The sequence below is a fragment of the Scleropages formosus genome, chromosome 21 (assembly GCF_900964775.1).
Source record: "Scleropages formosus chromosome 21, fSclFor1.1, whole genome shotgun sequence".
NCBI classification, from domain to species: Eukaryota; Metazoa; Chordata; class Actinopteri; order Osteoglossiformes; family Osteoglossidae; genus Scleropages; species Scleropages formosus.
Genome location: NC_041826.1, coordinates 21223716 through 21247635, shown reverse-complemented (window position 1 = coordinate 21247635; position 23920 = coordinate 21223716). Strand labels below are relative to the sequence as shown.

General features: G+C 46.3%; 2 protein-coding genes across 5 annotated transcripts in view; one reads left to right on the top strand and one right to left on the bottom strand.

The window, feature by feature from the left end:
* Window positions 1–9693, top strand: part of arid2 (AT-rich interactive domain 2) — a 23439-nt gene extending 13746 nt beyond the window's left edge. Inside the window, exons 16-22 of one of the 2 annotated variants that reach the window (XM_029247592.1) lie at window positions 44–2535; window positions 3793–3959; window positions 5102–5240; window positions 5331–5413; window positions 6361–6478; window positions 7307–7398; window positions 7880–9693. In XM_029247592.1, coding sequence (XP_029103425.1) covers window positions 44–2535; window positions 3793–3959; window positions 5102–5240; window positions 5331–5413; window positions 6361–6478; window positions 7307–7398; window positions 7880–7991 — 3203 coding nt within the window. In that variant the 3' untranslated portion in view covers window positions 7992–9693. Of the gene's footprint in view, window positions 1–43; window positions 2536–3792; window positions 3960–5101; window positions 5241–5330; window positions 5414–6360; window positions 6479–7306; window positions 7403–7879 lie in introns of those variants that run through there. The other variant, XM_029247593.1, reaches the window with a different exon arrangement.
* Window positions 8184–23920, bottom strand: scaf11 (SR-related CTD-associated factor 11). 3 transcript variants are annotated; one of them, XM_018729990.2, is made up of 15 exons: window positions 23365–23920; window positions 19993–20051; window positions 18171–18334; window positions 17866–17943; window positions 17507–17595; window positions 16975–17057; window positions 16656–16708; window positions 16477–16571; window positions 16124–16246; window positions 14583–14680; window positions 11974–14364; window positions 11298–11656; window positions 10981–11193; window positions 10742–10861; window positions 8184–10659 (listed from the first exon to the last, which is right to left on the bottom strand). In XM_018729990.2, exons 2-15 carry the CDS (start codon window positions 20012–20014, stop codon window positions 10543–10545), a joined length of 4005 nt encoding a protein of 1334 aa, XP_018585506.2. In that variant the 5' UTR covers window positions 20015–20051; window positions 23365–23920; the 3' UTR covers window positions 8184–10542. The 3 variants fall into 3 exon arrangements, with proteins under 3 accessions (XP_018585506.2, XP_018585509.2, XP_018585508.2); XM_018729993.2 differs by having other exon boundaries at window positions 10981–11190; XM_018729992.2 differs by having other exon boundaries at window positions 16975–17054.

Sequence of the window (23920 nt, the reverse complement as noted above, 5' to 3'; positions counted from 1 at the left end):
ATGTTATTCATGGGGGTCTGTACTTGACTCTCACCCGCTGCAGGCTTGCCTCAGGGGGCTTCGTACCACCAGACACCAGTCAGCCTTACTGGGAACCCAGCCTTTGCGACGCAAGGAGGGCCTGGCCCAGCTCCAGCTATGCCCCGGATGCCCCAGCAGCACCAGAATCCCATTGTGACTGGAGTATCTGGGAAACCAGCTCCAGCCCATATCTCTGTTCCGGTCACTGCAGTCCTTCCGGGCCATCCAGCAGTCCCGAACCACAGCACGGTGGCCCATCCATCAAGCGCTGTGGTTTCCACCCAGCCTGTGTTGCAGCCATCACCCGTCCTCTCGTCCACACCTGTCACCGTGTTCCAGCAAGGCCTCTCCCAGCCCCATGTCCTGACGGGCCGGGTGCAGAGCGTCACCTCCCCCATTCCTACCCCCTTGGGACAACCAGCAGCATCCTCAGCCCCTCAGCCTGGCTCCCATGTCCCACAGCAGGAGGCTGTTGTTGTAGCTTCCCAGCCATATGCAGCTGCCTCTGTCCCCTGCTCATCACTTCAGAACTTCCAGGTGCCTGGTGGCCAGGTGTTCACCATTGCTGGCGTGGCCAATACCCAGGGCTCCCGTGTTACATTTCAGAATATTGCCCCCAAGCCTGTCCCTCCTCAGACACCACTATTGGCCCAACCTGCCCCACAACCCACTCAGCCAATGCCACCTCAGCAGCAGGGTGTCGTCATTGTTGGTGCTGCCCCTCAGCAGGGCCAGGCCTTTGCACCTGCCATCCACCAGATAGTTCTGGCCAACCCTTCCACAGTGCCCAGCGGCCAAACTGTTCAGTTTCCTGGGCAACCGGGCATTCCCCCTGCTGCTAGCCCGTCCTCTTGTGCCCCAGTGGGCAGTCAAGTGCCCCACGGTGTTTCCCAGGGGCCGCTGCCCACAGTCAGCCAGATGCTTTCAGTAAAAAGGCAGCAGCAGCAACAGCAGCTCCAGCTCCACCAGCCCCCACCAGCCCAGCCTACCTCCACAGAATCCAGTCTGATCAAACAGTTACTCCTTCCAAAGCGAGGTCCCTCGACTCCAGGGGGGAAGCTCATCCTCCCCGCACCCCAGATTCCTCCTCCAAATAACACGAGGGCCTCCAGCCCACAGGTGGTGTACCAAGTTGCCAACAGCCAAAGCCCCGGTTTCAGCGTACAGGGACCAGCACAGCCACAGCAGCTGCTTCTTCCCAGCCCCCTTCAGTCCCAAGGGGCGGTCCAGACGATGCCCATCTCCAATCTACAGTTGCTGCCTGGACAGCTCATCTCCACTAGTAGCCCTGCAACCATAATCCAAGGTACTCCTGGTAACCAGGTGACTTTCGCAGTGGTGCCAAATACTGGTTTTAACACGGCAGCAGTTAGTCCAGGAAGCGGTACCCAGATTGTGGCTCCAGCTGGTGTCCCACTCGGTGGGTCCCAACCAGCAGTGGGCTTGCACATCCAGCCACTTAACCCGTCTCAGCCGAGGCCAACAAGTCCAGCCCCCATGCCGCCTTTCAGAGGGGACAAGATTATCTGCCAAAAGGAGGAGGAGGCCAAAGACGCAACGGGGCTGCACATACATGAACGCAAAATCGAGGTGATGGAGAACTCCTCTCTTGTGGAGGGCTCCACCAAGGCGAGCAATGGGAGCGCCGTGGAGGCCGACGGGACTGCGGGCAAACTGGTGAACGGGAGAAAAAGCACGGACTCAAGTCTACCTCCTTTCAACTCAGGGAAAAACCAGTCGGAGGCCAGCGAGTGCGCACAGGTGAATGGGCCGCAGCCCGAGGTCAATGACAGCCCCGCCAACGGGATGCAGGCGAAGGGACAGGTTGATGTGCAGGAGTCCAACAGTGACTTGAAGAAAGGCCTTGTAAATGGTGTGTGTGACTCTGATAAAGGAGATAGTTCTCATTTCAGCAAAAACATTCCAAATCACAAAGCTTCCAAACACTTGGGAAACGGGGAAATCCTTCGACAGAAGCCGCAGAAGAACCCAGACCCTTCACAGCAAGACACTGCCAAAGCAGATCCGTCGGACCGAACGCCGAATGGGCCTCTGCCGGTCAGCAGTTTCCTGCATGGCGCCAATGTGCAGCCGGGAACGGCGCCCTTTGTCTGCTCGGAGGGTACCAGCAATAGCGCCGAGCTCACCAACGGACCTGTGGGGTTGAGCTCTAGCTTGGACCTGCCCCCACTGAAGCAGCAGCAGCAGCCGCAGCAGGCCCTGCCCCCCGTGGCCCCGGCCTTGCCGCAGCCCTCGCCGACCAATGGCTCCGGTGACGGTCGAGGTGTGAAGCGGCTAGCTGACGACACAGACAGGGCAGCTATTTCGGGGATACCCAATAAAGTTGGGGTGCGGATAGTGACTATTAGCGACCCCAACAATGCTGGCTGCAGTGCGACGATGGTGGCTGTGCCAGCAGGTGCTGACCCAACTGCTGTGGCGAAAGTAGCAATAGAAAACGCAGCTCAGCAGAAGCAGAACCCACCTTCGTTTGTGCAGTCTGGGGCATCGCAGGTGAGTCTCACGGTCGTTGCATTTTCTCTCATCCACCATAGTCTTTGTCTAGTCGCACCATCACACTTCTGCTACCATGTCCAGAAACCTGTTCTCATAGGGTTCTCTTGCAGCATGTATTTATAAAACCATTCTTTGGTCACCCACACATCCCTGTCCTGTTAGCAGTGCGCTAACCCAAGTCTCACTTGGATGACTGGGATGGAACCGGGATAGACAGATGTGGAGGGAGGAGCGGCGAATGTCAAGGTGTTCCATGTATCTCCATCCTCCGGAGGCAGAAGGAAGGGAGGAATTTGAATACCAGATTGTTTCTGAATGCAGTGGTTGATGTGAACGCCTTAGTGGGTGGTAAACGTACCACTTGCACTTCAGTCAGCAAGTGTGTTAAAGGGGAATTCCTCCTTAGAAATAACTTAATTTGCATCCCTGAGGAGATGAGATTGCAGGGCACCCTTGGGTTCCAAATGATCTCATTTAATTACATCATCAAGTAATATTTGTTTTGGGAGTGTGGAGAGTTGAATGTAGACCTTCCACAGGTCTGATCGCACTGTTGATGCCTAGTGTTGGTGTTCAGTCCATGTGCTTAACTCGTGAAATACACTTTGTTCCATTGTGATGCTTATGTTGAGAGGCCCTTATATTTCGTAGGGACAGCTGGTAGCGTAATGGTTAAAGCTGTTGCTTTTGGGCCCTACAGTTGCAGGTTTGAATCTCATCTCTAGCTGTAGTACTCTTGAGTACTTACCCTTGATTGTTCCAATAAAATTACCCAACTGCGTAAATAATTGTAAGTCACATTGGAGAAAAGCGTCGGTGAAATGAATAAATGCCGCTGCAAATCTTGGCTGTGAAATGCGCTGTATTGAGTACCTCCTGGTAAAGCTTTTCTCAGCCAGTGCTGTCCTCAATATCGCTTGCTGTTGTACACGTGTAAACATGTTAATTAGTGTACACGTTGAAGCGGTTCACGTGAAACACATGGCATTAGCGGTCTCCAGGGATTTTCCCTGCAACATCAGTCTCCGGTTGAGTACCTTAACCATTGCAGCACCTGCTACGCAGTTTTGTTTGGATTGCAGTCATTATAGCTCTTTCTATGATGATATATAGTTAGTATGCTGAATATTCTGCTCATTTGAGGTCATTATGTTATCAGGCTTGTCTCAGATGTAATGGTTGTGGTATGTCTGCAAATTTCACTAAATGTTAAGTGAGGTCAGATGAAAACTGGGGTCTGTCCGCTCCTTGTAGACTTCACCTACGCCGTCAACACCTCCACCTCCCCCTCCCCCACCTGCCCAGATCAGCACAGGGAACTCTGGCCCTCCTGTGGCCGGACCCCAGGCCCCAGCGGAACCAGCAGAACAGGCCCGGAAGCCAGGGCAGAACTTCAAGTGCTTGTGGCAGTCCTGTAAAAGGTGAGTATCAGCATTCTTGGGGTGGTACACTTTACTGTGTTTACTTTCTCAACTTGAATTTTTTTTGGATGGCTTCAAATTCAAGTTCCGAGAGACAACTTTCCTTGTTTCACTATCAGGACTTAAATGTGCAACATAATGGTCAGAACTCTCTTGCCTTGATAAATGTTTGAGAGGAGTGTTCTGGGTAAAGTGGCCTATCTGCCAGTTCACCACAGTTCTTTAGGGGGACTGGATCTACACAGGGACAGCTTATAGCGTAGTGGTTAGAGCTGCTGCCTTTGAACTCAAAAGGTCTTGAGTTCAAATCCCACCTCCACCTGTAGTACCCTTGAGCAAGGTACTTACCCTCAATTGCTCCAGTAAAATTACCCAGCTGGGTAGGTAAATACCTGTAAGTAGATTAACAGTAGTTGTTTTGAAGAAAAGCGTCAGATAAATGAATGAATGCAGTCTGAACACTTTTTGTTTAGTAATGTTTCACCGTGATTGCACAGACACTCGTGGCGAATGAGTGATAAGTTGTCATTACTGTAATGATGGTTGATCCCAGAGTACTATTAGTTGTAAAGTTGCGTAGAACTCCAGAACAATGTGGTTTGGTTTCAAAACCAAGGTGTGGTGGTGGCTGGGTTTTCAGAATGACCCTGATGTCACAGGTGGTACAGACTAGATGTGTGTGTCATGCATGCATGCATGCGTGCTGGTTATACAGGGTTATTCTACAGGGGTGTGGATGACACACTGTGACGGTCACTATAATTACCCCGAACAGTTCCGTACCTTGTGATATGCTGTAGTCGCTGCCATAGAGGTGTTGGAAACGAGTCGAAACGGCAGCCATTGTAAGTAGCTTCTGTAAGGTTTAATTTCTTCCCGTGTTCTTCATCTAAGTACCCCCCTCCTCCCAGTCAGTAGCCAGGTGGCTTATTTCAGGTCAGTCCATTACGATTGTTTTGTTTATTTTCTCTTAGCTTCCTTTTATTGTCACATGCCACCTGTACGTGATCTGTTGTGCGCTCTAATTTTAAGAGCGCAAATCACAAATGAGTTGTCTTTTTTGTGTTTTGTAATTTCTCTGCGTGTGAGAGCAGTCTCGCCTGTCCGCTGCCTCCACTGATGGAACATTCTGCTCTTTCCAGGTGGTTTGAGACCCCATCGCAGGTGTTCTACCACGCGGCCACCCAGCACGGAGGGAAGGACGTCTACCCTGGCCAGTGTCTCTGGGAAGGCTGTGAACCTTTCCCTCGACAGAGGCTTTCTTTCATCACCCACTTGCAGGCAAGCCCCTCCCCCAGCAACTTTCCCACAATGCACTTCTGGCTCCCCCCCAGGGCTGCGTGCACCTTCTTACCTGTATCCTCCTCCCAGGACAAGCACTGCTCACGGGATGCTTTGCTGGCTGGCCTGAAGTTGGAGGAGCAGATGTTAAACAGCAGTCAGAACACTTCCAAGTATGTGCGCTGCATCCGCCGTCCCTCACACACAGGTTCAAGAACATGCAGCCGTGCGGTGTGCGTTCAGCGAATAAGTTCACTGACGGCCAGGTTACTTTGGATATTAAATACCCCGGTAACACAGGCTGTGTGTTGCGCCTGCTTACAGTGGGGTTCCCTAGTGAGAGTTCACCGTGTTCGAACATTAACGACCGAAATGTTTTACGGGGAGTCTGTTAGCAGCGAGTGGCGAAAAGTCATGTCTGGGAATGAAAGGAAGTGGTTAAAGGGAAGCCAGTGAAACCGTCAGAACTGCAATGGACACGTTGGCGATTGCTGGTGCCTCGGCGGAAGCAGCAGTGCTCAGTGGATCTGTGTGAAATGGAGCCAAGAGAACGCTGACGTCACTTTCCCATGGTGTTACTCGCTGAGCATGGTGTGTTTACAAACAGCCCGGTTAGGTGGGAGGCTGGCTGGCCCGGCGGCCAGATGAGACGTGTCAGCGAGCGCAAACAGTGCAGCCGTTTCCCTGCCGCGGATGGCGCGCATGCACACACACGCGCGCACACACGCAGGGCGCTCTGCTGTGGGCTTTTGAGGTGACCAATGACCCCCCCCCCCCCCCCCCCCCCCCCCCCCAACTCACAGTGCAGAATTTAGGAATTTGGTTTGTTCTTTGCTGATTTGCTGACCCCTACTGTTTGTTTAATTAAGATTTTTAAAATGTTAGCCTATTCACGTCTATCTCAAAATAGCAGGCGGTGCAATTTTACAGGTTTCAATGGGTAAGTACTGTTTTTATACGTAATTCTGTGCGTAATCTGCGGGTGAGCGCAGTGACTCTGTGACCAAGTCCTCAGATATTGCTCCTCTTCCTTCACCTGAGTTCGAGGGCAGGAGTTGGCGCTCCTCTTCCCTCCCTGTCATCCTGCTCGTAACTGGCCTGCGTTGTGTTCCCGGTGCAGGCCCCCATCTGAGAGTACCCCGACGCCGAGGCCCCCCAAGACGGTAGCCAGTCACCCCAGCGCTGCCCTCATGGCTCTGAGGCGCGGCTCCCGCAACCTGACCTTCAGGGACTTCACTGTGAGTACAGTGCCACCTAATGGGGCTGCTGGAAACTCGCACCCTGTGGGATCCCCCCACCCCCAGGGTTCAAGCTGCACTAAATGTGTGTTGCTGTATCTCACATTTGACCGCAGCTAGTCATGAACTGAGGTGTGTGCTGAGTAACAAATGTATTTGGGATTTTGCTACTTTTCATATTCATTTTTAGCTTATTACACCATCCCTTACATGATGGGGTTGACACTCAAACATGCATGAATATGATACTGTGTTTCAGAATTATTCCTTTCATGAATGGCAAAGGCAAAACAATGAGCAAAATGCAAATTTGCATTTGAAATGAGTAGATTTGGGCAGTCTGTGGGGGGGCATGATTATCAATAGGTGAAACTGGCAAACGAGGTGATGGGGGATGAGAATGTAACGCAACACAAGCTGTAATGTAAGCACCAAGAGCACACGATGACGCCGTTCTCAGTTCTTCTCAGATGTTGTGAGGGGGAGGGGGCGTTGTCCAAAGTCGAAATTTGGTCCGGGTAGGTGTTGACAATGGCTGCTAAGGTGAAGTGGGGTATTAAAGTTCCTTGTAAAGTCTGTTTCTCCCAGCACAAGTAGCTGTGGTTCAGGGTACAGCTGTAACGTGTTTGGTTTATTCCTACGAGTTACTACTAAGTGACAGAACGTAGTATGGAGATTAGAGCTTTGCACTGCAAGGAGCTGGGTTCAAATACCATTCCAGCTGTAGTAGCCTTGAGCAAAGTATTTACCCTGAATTGCGCCAGTAAAAATGACCCTGCTAGTACATACGTGGGATGAGTGTATCTGAACGTGTTTTTCTTCCCATAGGATGAGAAAGAGGGACCAATAACCAAACACATCAGACTGACTGCTGCCTTAATATTGAAGAACATCGCTAAGCATTCAAGCTGTGGCCGAAAGTAAGTTGTTGGCAGAGGTGTGACATTTACTCCAGTACATTCGTGTTCCTTCACAGTGGTAAGCAGAGGTGTGGTTTTTTTTTTTTTTTTTTTTTTTAAACACTTTACACATTTGTTTGTATGTCCTTTTATTTAAAGGACAGGGGTAAGTATGCAAGTAAGTAAACTTCTTGAAAGGCATTTCAGTGAAGGATCAGGGCCTTGTTTCCATTTCTGCTTGCTTTCAAATTTGAACTTTCATACCTGTATATAGGGAGAATTCCCCCCCCGCTCTAAGTTTTTTGCCTTTCATTCAACAGGCAGAATGTTCTGTAAAAGTTTTGACTTGGGAAAACGCAGATTAACTTGTAACCTCTAGGTGTCGTCATAACATACGGTCTCAGTGCAGAGCCATTCAGCTGAGTTGTTTCACCGATGTATAAACTTGCGCCGTAGACCTTTTATCCGGAATGTTCTTAACTAGCTCCTGTCCTCCCGACAGGTTGGTGAAGAGGTACGAGAGCCAGCTATCCGTGCTGGCGCTCAGCAACATGGAGGTGTCCACCACGCTTGCCAAATGCCTTTACGAACTCACCCACTCCCTGCAGGCGTGAGCCGAGCCGTGACTCTTAATTCGGACCCAGGCTCGCCACCCGAGGCAACTCTGCTTCTCTTCCACGGACCGAAGGAGAGCGGTTGGATACAAAACAAAGGAGAAGGACGCTTGTGGTGGTGTCACTGAAGGTGGGGAAAGGGGAGGCTACAGGCTGGAGAAGCCCACTGCTCCCATGATGCTCTTGAGGGCCTTTTTTCCACAAACTGCCACAGGATCTTCCACCAGCTGTCTGGGAGGGCCTTTTAGATAGCGCTCTGCGGGAGAGTCTCCTTACCAGCCACAAAGTCCATACTTTACAATCAGACCAGATTTGTATTCCCAGACCAATATGAGCACATTTTTGTAACCCTGGGACTGTTCAGCTGAACTGGTTTGAATATGAGTTTCAGTGGGGCTTGATTGGGACTTGGACAAAGTTGGTGCTGCAGCTAATGACTGGATAGATTGCTTTTCTTCACAACCCGGTAGCTTGGTTTTCTTACTTGAGCCGATATATTTTCACTTATTTATTATTAAAATAAATACCAATATGATTAAATGAAAATCTTGTAAATGTCTGTGAATATTTATATATACATATATATATATAGATATATAAATGAGAAATGAACCCATTTCCATGCCGCTGCAGCCACAGACGTACGTGCTCTGTGGTGCCATAAAAAAGCATTACTTTGGTAGTTTTTTAATGCTCCCTGTCAGTTGTATCAAATGTGATGTATACTCAGCAGTGGATGAATGTTCTTAGAAAACTGTACATAGTTCTGCAAAGGTACTGATGCTGTAAAGTTTGGGGGGAGGGAGGGGGGGCAGTTTTTGTGGAACTCTGGTATTTTTTGTAATATACCTTGTAGAACTCATTTTGCTGGCTGAAAGAGTATGGAATAATATATCTTGTCATTTTTGTAGAAGAAAAACTATTCAAGATATTTTTCCCCCCTAACATGTATCCATTGTAAAAGTTGTCATTGTACAAGCTCAGTGCTTGAACAAATTCTTTTGTATTTGTAAATTGGTTTAAATACATGGAGTTTTATACAGGTTTTCTCCTGTGTTATATTTGCTTTTTTGTGCAGGTATGATATTTTCTTCACTACCTTTTCTATCTTAATATAGTGTGGAGTTTTATTATACTATTTTTTTTTTTTTCTTTTCCATTCTTACTGTCATGCCACATTCCGGCTCTCGTCCCCCAGCTGTCTCCTTTACAGCGTGTTGTGTGACATTTATAACTGCCTGTTGTATTAGCATCCGAACGGGGGGTCCTTGTCCCCTCACCATTTCTGCTGTGTCAGTAGGGTGTGCGATATGAATAGACCTAACAGTCTGTTAGAGATTTGCCTTTATTTACTTTGGTGACTGTTTATAGTTTTTAAATAAAAGACTGAACCTTTTTTTTGTCTTTTCATTTTGAACTCTTAACCACAGCTGTCTTGATGCTCTATAGTTTGACCACACAGACCAGACAAGGTCAGGCTGTTAAATATTTTTTTATATTGAAAATCAGTTACTTTTATTTTCCATAAAATTTGTACACTTGTGACACCAATAAAGCTGATCATCTTTCAAAAAAGACCTTAAATACATACTGGTCCTTTGTTTAAAAACATTTTTCTTGTGACAGGTCAGGACAGCATGTAGTAAAGGTTGGAATTTAATCCGTTGATAGGTGCTGGAAGCGGCTCCTGTTGTGCCACTGACACACAAAGCACAGGTTGAAGAGCAGATCCATGAAGGAGACCAGGGATGGACCAGTACCAGAGAACAGGTGCCAAAAGAAAAATGTGGTCTTGCCCCATACATACAGACCCCTTATACTACCCAAAGTGCAAGATATTCGATGGTTTCCATTTCGTTTCCAAGACAGGTTGATGAAGCAGCAGCAGCAAATTTATTTCGTTCTCCAGATTCACATGCTGCTCATGCGGCACATTTCACAAGATTCACCTGCATGATTTCTACTGGATGCCTTCCAGTCCCCCCCCCCCCCCCCGAATTCATAAAGCTTCATAAAATTTTCACAACTGGTCAAAGACCTGCTCTTTCGCTCTCTGAACTGAACAGGTACTCAATCATCCAACATACATGACATCAGGTCCACGCCATCTTCCGTTTTGGAAGAGAAAAAAGTCTACATTTTTATGGGGCTCTTATGAACTACAATACAAAATCAACTTTAAACTAAATAGCTGAGAGATGAAGAAAGCCAGAACTATGTTGCTCCTATACTGATCACTGACCAGGGAAATGCAGCTTAGAAGCTACTGCTCCTTGTTCTGTACAAGTCCTAATAAAAAACAGGAGCCCCCAGGTCTGCTTTGCAAAGTTATGGTGAAATATTAGGGGAGGAGCTTGGCCAATTACAGCAGTTCCCAATCCACCCCATCTAATTAAAATAAAGGGTTTCATACTATAATTTACAATTCAATTATTAAACAAAATATGAACTCTATAGAAAATCTTATATTAAGGTAGAAGATATCAAAACATGGGATATCAAGATACAGCTGGTAGAAATTGCACTTAGCACACGGTCAGAGGGATGGTCTTCAAGACTTGTGGTTCTCAGACTTATTCCTGCGGTCATGCTTGTATTTTTCAACGTATGCCTTCACCAGATTTGCAACCTTTCCGGAATTGACCTCTCCGCTCCTGCTATGGCAAACCTGAAATACAGAACTCATCATCAGCGCTTCTTGCATAGGTGCCGCTAACAAGTCCAGTATTAAAGCACCACTCTACACTCACCTTTTCCACCGCTTTTCGCACTATTTCTTTGTACTCTTCCTTGGTAATGTCCTTATTTTGGTAATAGGGCTTGATGGCCATTTTGACTTCCTGGACAGCCTTTTCCTGAATCTGTAGCTTCTGTGAAGGACACCAAAAACTTCACTTCTCTGGATTATGATCCCACTTCTGCATAAGTACCTGTGAGTGTTTTCCTTTCCCTAAATTTCCGAAAGGATTTCGATTTATACTCAACGCACCTTCTCTTTCTTGGAGCTGTCTGCATGCGTGTCCCCGTCTGCGCTGCCTTTACTCGCCGGGCGCTTGTCTGTGGAGCGGGGCTGTGTTGTGGAGGACGGCAGAGCGACTCCGGGCACCCCCTGGGATACGCTGCCCTGGGCTTTGGAGGGGCCAGGGGCAACGGTGCCTCCGGGTCTGCTGCCCCCCTGGCTAGTAACACTACTCAGCACCTTCTGGGGGAGCAGAGCACAGTTTAAGAACATGGATCTCAACAGAAGCTGAAGTAGACCAAGTACTATAGCGAGTAACAATTCCCCGAGCTCTCCCCACACTGTACCTGAGCAGAGTGGCCGTCTACTTGCTGTATGGGAGGCGGAGGGGGTGGGGGAGGGGGTAAGCCCTGAGTTGTCGCCACCGGAACCCGCAACAGTGGAACAGGGGGATGGATGAACATCGGGACCTGCTGGGGCACAGCAAAGGGTCCCGGTGGCAGTTTGAGGGGCTGGCCATGTGCACTAGCTGGGAACGGAAGCAGGGGTGCCACGGCCTGCGGGCCCACGGCCTGCGGACCCACGGCCTGCGGACCCACGGCCTGCGGACCCACGGCCTGCGGGGGGTACTGGGGGTGATGCATCATATTCACGGGGAGCTGTGGTCCTCCACTTCCCTGAGTGTTCGGTTCACTTTGAGGAGGCTCTGGACATGACAATAAAATGGAAACAAAATGGTCCAAACGAACAACAAAAGTTGCCTAAAAGATCTTTAAACAGCAAGCAGGTTCCTTTCAAAATACAACTAACTATAGCGTGAGACAGTGTACAAGTTCTGCTTCACATTTTCTACAGGCAACCTGAAGCCCAGCATTTGGAAGTTTTACCGCTTTTATTTAAAGGGGATAATTTTTAAAGCAATATAACATTTAATGCATTAGAAAGGCAAATCAGGTGCATTACCCAACGGAACCGCTAACAAGGTCACCAAAAGGTTGGGGGGGAAAAAATTGAAGCGTGTACCTTGCACTGCGGTTTCTTCTTGCCTATTCCACCCGCCTCCCGAGGCAGCCGAACCACGTCCCCTTCTGGAGTAATAATCCTGCACATCAGCAGGTAGTGTCCGGCAAACGGCCCAGCTGGAAGCTGAAGACCAGCCCGAGCGGTCAACTGGAGGCTCCGAGTGATCCGTCTCCCCCTTTCTCCTGTTGAAACGGTTCTCATTGAACCGTGAATAGGAGTCGTTCCCTGAATGGTTTGAAGATCCTGAGAAAGAAGAATTTCTTGCCTGCCACCAGTTTTGTGTTGGTTCCCCCCGTTGGCCCCAGCCTGAGCTGCGTCTGTGGTCTGGGTTCCAGCCCCCTTGTTTAGTGCTGCGTGTCCAGCTGTCTCCCACGCCATTATTGCAGCCCTCCTCCCAACGAGGGGAATTTGTCCCTACGGACTGGCCTCGTGCTTCTGAGTCGGCATTCATCTTTTCTTTTACCCAGTCAGGGTTCTTCGCTCTGGCCCACTCAAGAGACGCTTCTCTCTGGCTTTCACTTTCAGCCAGTTCTGTGCTAAAACTATTGCTTGGTTTTTCCTGATCGTGTCGTCTTTGTTGGTAGCTCCCCCTATGATTTCTCCTGCCATCATTATCCCGCCTATCCCTCCTCCGAGGGGAACGTCCACTCGACTCTGTACGCTCAACTGATGACCCTCTGCCATAACCTCGGTTTCTAGACCAAGATCTGGAACGGGATCTGGAACGCGTCCGGGACCTAGAACGAGACCTTGTTCTAGAACGCCTTCTACCAGCTCTCTCTCTGTGCCGGTTCCTTCCAACTTCCTCACTTTTCTGGCCATCTCGATCTCTGCTGCTGGCTCTAGACCTGTATCTGGAGGACCAACTTTTGGTGCGGTCCCAGTCACGATCACGATCACGATCCCTGGATCTAGAGCGGGACCTTCTCTGCTCTGCTTTAGACCGACTGGCATTATCTTTGGACCTGAATTCTGATTGTTCTTGCTCCTTTTTTGACTTTGGTGACCAGGTAGTAGATGGGGAATGGAAGCGTGACCTCCGCTGCCGGTTGGCACCTTGCTCTTTCTGCTCAACAGAGACCTCTTCACCTTCAGTAGGCCTCTGGCATGCTTCAGAGTCTTGACTGTCAGAAGCAGGAACCATGTTGACACAGACAGTATTTTCATTCTTAACCTTCGGTTCAGACGTGAACTCATCATGATCATTTTTGGGGGAATCGCAGTCCATAGGCACCATTTCCGTGTTGTCCTCAGAAACAAAATTCACGTTGCTGGCTCTCTCGATATCCAAAGAATCCATAACTTCTGGACAAGGGGCATTTCCCTTCTCCTGTAAAAAATTACTTTTGGATATTTCTAGACCTTGACTCTGGTGAAAACCATCATTCTGGTTTCCACTTAAAACATAGTGTTCTTTAGGCTGTTTGACTCCACTTGTCTCCATGACTTCCTCTTTTGCAGTATCTTCATTAATATCACAACAGACTGCAATGTCAGCATCTCCAAGCCGGTCAACTAACCTAGGAAGACTCAACTGAATTTCCTCATGTTCAGGAAAAGACGGAGGGCTGCATATCACTGAATCATTACCTCCATCGGATGCTGATACATTATCTTCACTTACGGACATCTCAGTTTTCTTCAGTGCCTCCTCCGCAGATAACGGAATGTCCAGATTCTCCAAATCTTCCCTTTTGTGCACTTGTTCCTCTGAAGATGGGGGAATATTATTTTGGTACACTGCCTCCTCACCATCTATGCTGTCATTTGTAGTGTCATGATTACTGGTGGCTAACAAGTTTTCCGTTACCTCAGTTTTATCCTCATGCTCTGTGCTATGATACAAGCTTTCTGAGCAGTCATCTTTCACATTCAAGTCCTTAGCGGAAGCAGCTGTTACTACAAGTTCTTCGCTATCTGACACTAGTGAGTCCACCCTTTCAGCTATATTCTCCTCCTCTTCTCCTTCATCTTCATCTTCTTTTTGTTTCTCTTCATCCCCCAAATCCTGATGCATTTGGTCATCAACTTCCTCTGAACTGTTTTGGGATTCCTGTAAGGATTTTCTCCTTGCTCTTGTATTCTTCTTCACACTTGGTTTCCGTTTGGCCACTTGCTTTGGTTTCCTCTTGCCAGTGGGTTTGCTGTTCAATTTCGAACCACCACCAGCTGTCGGTGACGGGTCTGATAATGAGTTTGAATCTGAATGTCCAGATTGTGAAGAACAAGGTTCTTGTGTGGGGTGCGACTCCTGTAATCTGCTGTTTCGAGCAGAACATCGTTTAGGCAAAGCATCCATATTGTTCTTGGAACCCTTTGTATCGGTGGACCTAGTACCCTTTTTCTCATCTCCTTTTGTATATGTGACAGCACACACTCTTCCCTGAAAACCTAAAAGGTAGCGAAGTGAAACCTTAGTATGCGCCACCTATTTCAACAATACCCTTGTTAAAAATGTGTACTGTGGCAACCCAACATGCACAAAAAATATGCAAACGTTTCATGCAAATAGACATTAACACACCAAAACTCTACAAATGAACTATGCATATTTCACCTTGCAGTGTCATTATTACTAGTCACCATCATGAGCAAAACCAGAAACCCACCTAACCATCCAACCACAGAAAGAGGTACAGCAGAGCCTGGTACTGGAAATCCAAGAGAGCACCGTCTTCTGCTCACGTCACGTGAATGAGCTGACTGCCTGCGAGACATAATAAAATAATACCACTTTGCTGTAGTCCACAATTACCAAAACAGCTATTAAGAAACATCTGCACATAATTATAAGATTTTTTTAACAGCAGTAACTAGGACTATTAAAACAAAACAATGTAGTTTTTGTTTAAACTATCGAAGGTCATTGATGGAAAAAATACATAAACCGCTAGGATAACATCAGGTATTCAGATTAATGAGTCACTCGTTTCAATCAATTCACATGCGGGTTTGACCTGCTTTGCTGTATAAATTTTGTTTACTCACAATTGCGATTACCTGCTCTTTACAATAGAATTCTGCAGAAGTGCAATAGCGCCCGATCAAGGGAGTTTTCAAAGTACTTCGGAAGATAATTTGTTGAACCTTCTAAGACTGGAAAGGGTTACAAATGTATTTCTAAAGACTTGGACCTCCATCAGTCTACAATCAGGCAGACTGTTTACAAAATGGAAGACTAAGCGCTGTTGCTTCTCTCCCTAGGAGTTGGTGTCCTACAAAGGTCAGCGCAAGGACACACTATACAACCCCCAAAACAAGTGGCAAAGAACCCTACAGTGACAGCTAAGGATCCGCAGGAATCTCTCGCACTCAGTCATGTCTGTTTGAACAAGCCTACCATAAGAAAAACACTCAACAGGAGTGGTGTTCACAAAAGGTTACAATGGAGGAAAACACTGCTCTCCAGAAAAAAAAAAAAAAAAAACTGCTGCCTGTTTCAAGATTGCTAAAAGCCACCTGGATGTTCCACAGCACTACTGAAGCAATGTTCTGAGGACATATGAAAGAAAAGTTTAACTTTTTGGTAAATGTACACCGCATTGTGTTTAGACAAAACCAAACACTGCATACCAGAACCAAAACCTCATCCCAATAGTTTTCAGAAATGTACTTCACTTTGGAGGAAAAAAAAGTGCCTGCTAAATGAATAAAAGCAACGTATCTGAAGTGTGGAGGTGGGAGTATAATGCTGCGGGGTCGCTTTGCTGCCTCAGGTCCTGGACAGCTTACAAAAACTGGGTTATGGTTAGTGGAATTCCAAGTTGTATCAGTAAATTCTACAGCGGAATATCATGACGTGTCAGTGACTTAAAACTGAAACATTTTGTATAAAGGAAAAGGCCACTACACCCAACTGCTGCAGAGGTTTCATCAGCAGCTAGAGTTCAGTTAAGGTTGCTGCCAGTAAAGAAGGTTCCACATGTTACAAAATATAAGGATTCACAAGCTTCTTCCATCAATGACTTTGCCTGTTTAAAATATTGGCTTGTTAAACATAAGCAAAAGTAAAATGTATGCACATTTAAGGACAACTGCCTTAATTTATAATTGAGATTTAGAGCAGGATGAGATCACATTTTAGGATAGGTTTTTATCTATGCAGGTACATTAAAGTGAGCAAAAGGGGCGGGTGACGTGGGGAACCCACCAGGAGAGGATGTCAGTGGAGACAGCAGCTGGAACAGTGAGCTGGGCCCGGCCTTGGACTTCCAGCCCGCAATACTTGCGGACAATCAAGGGCTCCTCCTCATACGCAGAGATTAATTCTGCACTGCAAAACACAGGCAAGGTGTTCTGTACAACAGACACATCGATGTTCTCCAGTGGTACCAATTTCTAGAGGGCAATCCCATTTACTCTAGAACTTTACTTATTTCACAATACTGCTAATACAGTACTGACAAACTGTCAACATGACAGGATCATGCAACATCACAGCAAAACTGAACAATCCGGTGCCAGACTTAATTCTGTGATCTGTGTTAAAAGTAGTGCACTCACAAGGCACATGTGGGGGTTCCGTTCTGCCTGACGCCAAGTCCTGAGCAGGGAGCATAGGGTGGCAGAGGCCAAGGGCTGCAAGGGTCTCTAATCACCTATAGGATCATACAGATTCCCATCAGACCCAAATCATCAAAAATAGCCACTCTGCATGGATCAAGAAATGATCAAATACTAACCTTTTTCTTCAGAGCAGACAAGTCCTGCTTGCAACTGCAGCCAACTGAGTCACCTTTAGTAGAGCAAGTTTGATTACATTAGATCACAGAAACAATGTTCAATCATAAAACAAAGTACTAGAATGAGATTCAATATAGCTTGACAGTCGTTGGGTCATAATTGTCTTTGCCATTGTAAATAATCAAAACTTTGGACAGCCATCTCATTGAAAGTGTAAAATTGGCACATCACTACAATTTCTGTTCAATTAATTGTTCATTGGTCAAGCAAAATTAACAGCAATAATTACTGCTTGAATTGCGAGGCTGAAAAACATACATTTTCTTTCAGAGTCCTTGTTTACTTTAGGGTGGGATGGCCAGTTGCCACGCACAGTCAGTTTCTTCTTGAATTCTCTCCTGCTGATAGTGGTAAACATCAATATGAAGCACAGTGAATGATAGAGCACCAATTAAACTAAGAACAGTGTATACACACACACACACACACACACACACACACACACACACACACACACACACACACAGTCTGAAACCACTTGTCCCAAGTGGGATCGCGGAGAGCCGGGGCCAAACCCAGCAACACAGGGCGAGGGCTGGAAGGGGAGGGGATGCACCCAGGACGGGACGCCAGTCCATCACAAGGTACCCCAAGCAGGACTTGAACCCCAGACCCGGCCAAACCCGCTGCGCCACCGCACCCCCATACGAACAGTAAGGAAACTAAAATAAAAATTCTGCACATAATTCAGAAAAGCATGAAGTTGATCTGGGGATTACTAAATATTTTGAAAAGTATACATTTGAAAAAAAGATTAAGTTTCTTGTGTTAGTATAACGAAAAAGTGCACCTTAAAACACTCCGCCTTTCTTTCTCACTCCTCTTGTTACAGCCACATGTCTCCAGGCTTGTTTTGCTGGTCGTCTTCTTCACAGGAATCTGATTTTAACATTTAAGCTGAATAAAGACCTTAAAAACACAAACTACAGCCACCTTTACATGCATACACCTATACCACTCAATTACTCCCTGTACGGAGGAAACCTCAGCTAAAAGTCACAACTGAATTAGTAATGATACCAAACTTGCACATTGACACTAAGTAGCCTTGAACAAAGGGGTCAGTTAAATAAACGTACAAATTAACAATAAACAGGTTATGTCCCATTTGCTCTCATACTCACACAGGGCTACACATAATCAACATACTTTTATGTAGCCCAGGGCTGTGTCCCGTTTGTAGACAATGCTGAAGGGTCTTCGGTCTACTGGACAAGACGGCGCTATCTGCAAGGCAAAAACATTAAACTAAGAAAAATTCGTGGGATTCAGTACTTGGGTCTCTAGCCGCTTATATTACAGCACACTGAATTACCTAGATCGCTACATCAGCACCGAGATGCGTGCCTTACAGCTAATAGTTATGGATTGTGACACAGCAGGATATGGAGCAATAAAAACAATACATGGCACACAGACCCCCTTTCCCCATTCACAGGTTTTGAGAAACTTGCCTCTGCCCACTGCAGGATGCAACGGAGGCAGAAGCTGTGGCAGCAGCTGGCCAGAATAGCCAAGTCTCGCAGCAGCAGCGGGTTCAGGCAGATGGGACACTTGTCTGCCTCATCACCCACCACCACAGGAGCAGCGTCCAGAGCATCCTCCTGATCATTCCCCCCTGTCAACAGCAAAGGAGTCAATTGCAGCACATACTTAATTCACGTTCACTGTGAACACTATGAACAAACTTCAACAATAAACACACTGTGAAATATTTACAGTCATAAGCATTAAAGTTCCTGTACATTACTGAAAAAAAAAGCTTTCCATGTATTCATAACACTGCTTATGTGTTCATCCATAAAATTTCAATAACCGCTTGTCCTGAGCAGAGTCGCGGTGGCCCAGAGCCTATCCTAGTCGCACTGGGCGCAAGGCAGAGGTGGGGTACAGTCCATTACAGGGTAGCCACACACACACACACACACACACACACACACACACACACACACACACACACACACACACACACTCACCCATTCACACACTAAGGGCAACTGAGCGTCACCAATTGATCCAAACTGCATGTCTGTGGACTGTGGGAGGAAACCAGAGCACTCAGAGGAAACGCACGCAGGCACGGGGAGAACTTGCAAACTCCACACACACTGAGCGTGGCTTGAACCCACGTCCTCTCGCACCACCCAGGCGCTGTGAGGGAGCAGCGCTGCCTGCTGCATCACCGTGCTGCTCATTACTTGTATGTTTCAAGTCAAATCGAAAGCTGCGTGTTAAAACGAAGTTAATGCGTCACAAGCAGTAGTGTGGCCCTCAAAGACAGGAATGACCCATTACTCGCACCTTTATGAACTACTGATACAACAAAAGCAGCTAGTAGACCATCAGCGATACGCTGTCATTACTATTTGCACATAAATTAGAAGTATTAACTGATTGTCTACGGCACACGTAATGAAAAGTTGACTCTTGAACAACGCGGGGGTTAGGCACGATGACACCCCACGCAGTTGAAAATCTGCGTATAACTTTTGACTCCCCAAAAACTTAACTACGAATAGCCTACTGTTCACCAGAAGCCTTACAGATAACATAAAGAGTCGATGAACACATATTTTGTATGTTCTATGTATTATATACTGTATTCTTACAATAAAGAAAGCTAGAGAAAAGAAAATGTTAAGATCATAAGGAAAAGAAAATACACTGGCAGTACTGTATTTATCGATCCCGTAAGTTTACGTTGTCAGTTTACAAGATGACTCTTCTGTCTGCCTGTCAGTACCTACATCAATATTATCTTATGATACAAAACACAGTAGCTGTTATACGTATTACGTGTATATTTGACGGTAGTAAATGATAAAATAAACCAGTATCTACATATATTTTATGTATTCATGACATACCTAACCTTTTCTTTATTTTTTTGATATTTCTAGGCCACGTGGTTCGTTTGCGAGTTTTCCAACTGTCGCAGATCTCCAGAAAATTTTTCAATGTATTTATTGCAAAAAATCCCCGCATCAGTGGACCGGCGCAGTTCAAACCCGTGTTGTTCAAGGGTCAACTGTACTGGATAATGACAGTACTTAGGAGCTATGAACTCAATAAAAAACTACCATTAAGCTGCATAAGGACTCCAGAAAGAAGCCTCAATAAATTATTTTACGGGCAGTCACATACGTGAGAGCAAAACTTTATCTAGATCAAGGTGCTGTTCCTTTCACGTGCCATCACTGCATCCAATTCTAGACAACTATCAGTGACAACTGACAACGCTGGTGTAAACATTCATCTTTTCCATGTCATGCTCACCTTTTCTTGTGCCATCAGCCATCTTGTGCACCACGCTCTACACTCCCTCAACTCAATGCCTGCCATGGAACAGAAGAAAAATCCCATAACCCTCACAGGACACTACGACAAGTGACATTTTTTTTGTCCTTTTTTCATTCAGATAATGCACATTTTAACACTGCACACAGGTTTATGAATAAGCCAAAGGCACGTTTATACAATTTACTCACTTACTACAGACATGTGTTGCTTAACGACGGGGATACGTTCTGAGAAATGTATTGTTAGGCGGTTTCGTCATTGTGCGAACATCATAGGGTGTACTTATACACACCTAGATGGTATAGCCTCGATCATAGAGTGTACTTACACAAACATAGATGGTATAGCCCCGATCATAGAGTGTACTTATACACACCTAGATGGTATAGCCTCGATCATAGAGCGTACTTACACAAACATAGATGGTATAGCCTCGATCATAGAGTGTACTTATACACACCTAGATGGTATAGCCTTGATCATGGTGTACTTACACAAATCTAGATGGTACAGCCTCAAAGCAGTCAAGAGACTCGGTAAACAAGAGATTTATGACGCTACTGCCAGCGTAACAGAGCATACGGCTTTACAGTAAGCTTTTTTCTAAGTATAGAGAGTACATTGTAAAACGATAAAAAGTAAAGTGAATACATAAAACAGTAACATAGGTGTTTCTTATTATCAAGTGTTATGTACTGTACATAATTATACGTGCTATACTTTTATACAAGTGGCAGTGTAGTAGGTTTGTTTACAGCAGCACCACCACAAACACGTAACACATTGCGCTACGACATCGATAACAATTTTTCAGCTCCATTATAATTGTATTGGACCACCACTGTATATGCGGTCAGTTGTTAAATTAAATGTTGTCAAGCAGCACATGCTATATATCAGTAATCAATTGTCCAAGTTAGGGTGACGGTGACGTAGAGCCTATCCCAGAAGCACAGGGCGCAAGGCTGAGGAGAGCACACCCCGGATGACATGCCAGTCTATTGCAGTTTATAAAATAAGAAGTAATTATGAAAATGGCGCGCTGTTTCGTATGCAAACCATGACAATCGGACGAAACTTTTTCCGTAGTATAACCTGAAAGTAATACAGCGTGAAGATTAAAACAGAAACTGACAGTAAAAGTTCATCCAAAATATTCGCATCATGAGATCTCAACGGAGGTTTTCCAAAGTCAGCAGCTCTTTCGGTTAGCCGTTTCAGCGCAAGTTGAACAAGCGCGTGGCGGGAGGGCAACACAGCGCAGAGCGCTAACGCTTGACAGCTCCTGGGCCGTTTGTGCGTTGGTTTGAATCCGGTTCGGTCTACGTGGAGCTGTACGTTCTTCCTGCGTCGGCAGGGGGTTCTTCCTACTGCCCAAAGATGCTAGTTCAGGTGAACGGGACACTTATTTGTCCATAGTGTGTGTGTGTGTGTGTGGTTATCTTACAGCGTTACCTATTCCCCCCCCCCCCCATTGACTAGAATCCTATCCAGCATGTACCCCCCCCGCCTTTCCCCTCAGCGATTGCAGGATAGGCTCCAGACCACCACAACCCTCACCAGGGCAACTGATTACTGAAAGTGGTTGAGTGTACAAGTGCCACTTTGGAAATATAAACTCGGACAGAATGACGAGTTAATAATTCACAAACAAAAAAAAACAACAAACATATGGTATAGAGAAATATGCAGTACCTTCCAACACAGGTAAGCAGTACCGCTACCCAGGGCTTCAGTGCAGTTTTTCCAGTAATGTCTTTTGCACCAATTACAAACTAAGCCCAAAACAACTTTAACGAATAATAAATATTTTATATAAAATGGTTTTGGGAATATTTAAAAACCACCAGAGGCACGGGCTTGAACTAGCCGCGGGCAAGTCGTCTGCCTCAGGGAAGGGCCCAACTTGTTTTGGTGACTTTTTCATTCAACCGACATCAGTTATTGACCTGGCTGGGAACAGAAGTTTGTTTCTGTAAATGTGCAGGTGTCATCTGACCAAAAAAGAGCGAAAACACACGCAGGAAATCGATGTTGTTTATTTCTTTGGTGAACTACAGGTACTCCAAAACTTTTGCGTTCAACAACTCTTAATTCCAAACCCCTATTCACACGGACATGATGAGAATTTTCATATTGCATAGGAGCAACGTAACTATACCGATCTAAAAGCGAAAACTACAGGGTACAGTCAGTGTTAGTCGCTGTTACGGTTAATTTATTTTGCCGAATTTTGTCATTCAGGCAGTTTGGATGCGCACGGAAAGCGCGCGCTGGAGCCATTGTTGTCACGAGCGCGTCCGTTGGCGCGTCCGCGACCGAACAAGTTAGTCAGGCGAAAAGGGAAGGGGTGAAAAACAACAACAACAAAAAAGAAACAACAGAACACAGTAGGGTTCCTCCTTTTGAAATTAATTTATTTAACTGAAATGGATTCGTGCTCAGTCTTTGTGTTGTTCCCCCATGACCCCATGCCTCGGAGCCGGAGGTGGCAGCTCGTCAGCACGTTAAAGATGTACGAAACACCGCCTTCGTACAGGCCGCTGTTACGGCTCTGGGTAACTCAGCTGTCTGACCAAGTCCTCCCAACAACAAACAACACACAACAGTGAACATCGCTGTATTTTCCCTTAAATTAACGTACATATTTTAAAAATGAATTGGCAAGTGCGGTAAACTAAGTAATGAACTATGGAGCAACTATGTATGTCTATGCAGATTAATTAAAATAATTCGTCGGTATTTTACGGTTTCATTCTGCAGGCCACTGCCACCACATCACACTTATTTAAATATTAAACTAAGGTAATACATCGCTTCTCAGAAACAGAGATTAGCTCAACAGCTACTTCACTGAAAGTGCGTCGTATCGTTGTCGCAGAGATCCGGCCGTAGCAGCACAAATCGCCAAACTGAACAAAAACTTCGCAATTCAAAAAATACATTAAACAAGCCCCAGCAAACACTTCAGATTTAAAAACAACAATTAAGCGGCTAGTAGTTGTACCGCCATGTGCTACATGTAAACTAACGTGACCTTTCAACTCCCAACGAAGGCCTAATTTCGTGTGGAGTATTTGCTAATTACATTGGATGATGATTTAAAACAATCGACATGGTTGTTTCATTGGAAATCCGCACACAACCGATTGGATTGGCTATCTGGTCAACAAAACGGGTTCCGTGGTGAAATAAAACACTTGTAAACATCGCTGCTCTCTACTATTGCCCAACTCAAGATCTTCTCTTCAGCATGGAAACACAGCACATAGTTAATACTCAGCCGACTCGAGATACTTAGTTCAACTTAATCATTAATGAGCGGAATAGTTATTATTTCCCACTTACCCGCCCGGCCTTTGAGAAGCTAAGCAGCTATTAAGCCGACACTAAAAAAGTGGCCGTTCTGTCCAGGAACCAACATGGAGTCTCTTTAATCCGCGCCGTCTCAGTATTTCCGGGAGCCCGTTCCAGACGACTGCGGATTCGAGAGCGAACTGAGCCGAGAAGAGCCCCGAGAGGTCCGCGGAGGCGTCGAAGCGAGCTTCGCTAGGCCGATTTCTGAATTAATTCCGGACTTGCGTCACCAGCAACCAAAAGGACTCGCACGACGACTACGCCACAGTACCAAAATAAAAGCCAAGCGCCCTGCTCGCCTGTTCTTTGCCACAGAGTATGGCTTCTGGGCGCCGAGCTTTGGGAAGAAGTAAAGCGCAAAGTGAAAAATGGCTCCTGCTTGTGTTTACTACCGTTTGACACCTTCCCACGTTCGTAATTCGTTTATTTTTTTCAGGGAGAATGAAACAAACGCCACTAATCATTTAAACCTATGCAACGACGTGTACCGTTCAACCAATCAGGTGGAGACTATCAAATCCGCCAGCCATTGCTTCCGCTCCTTGTC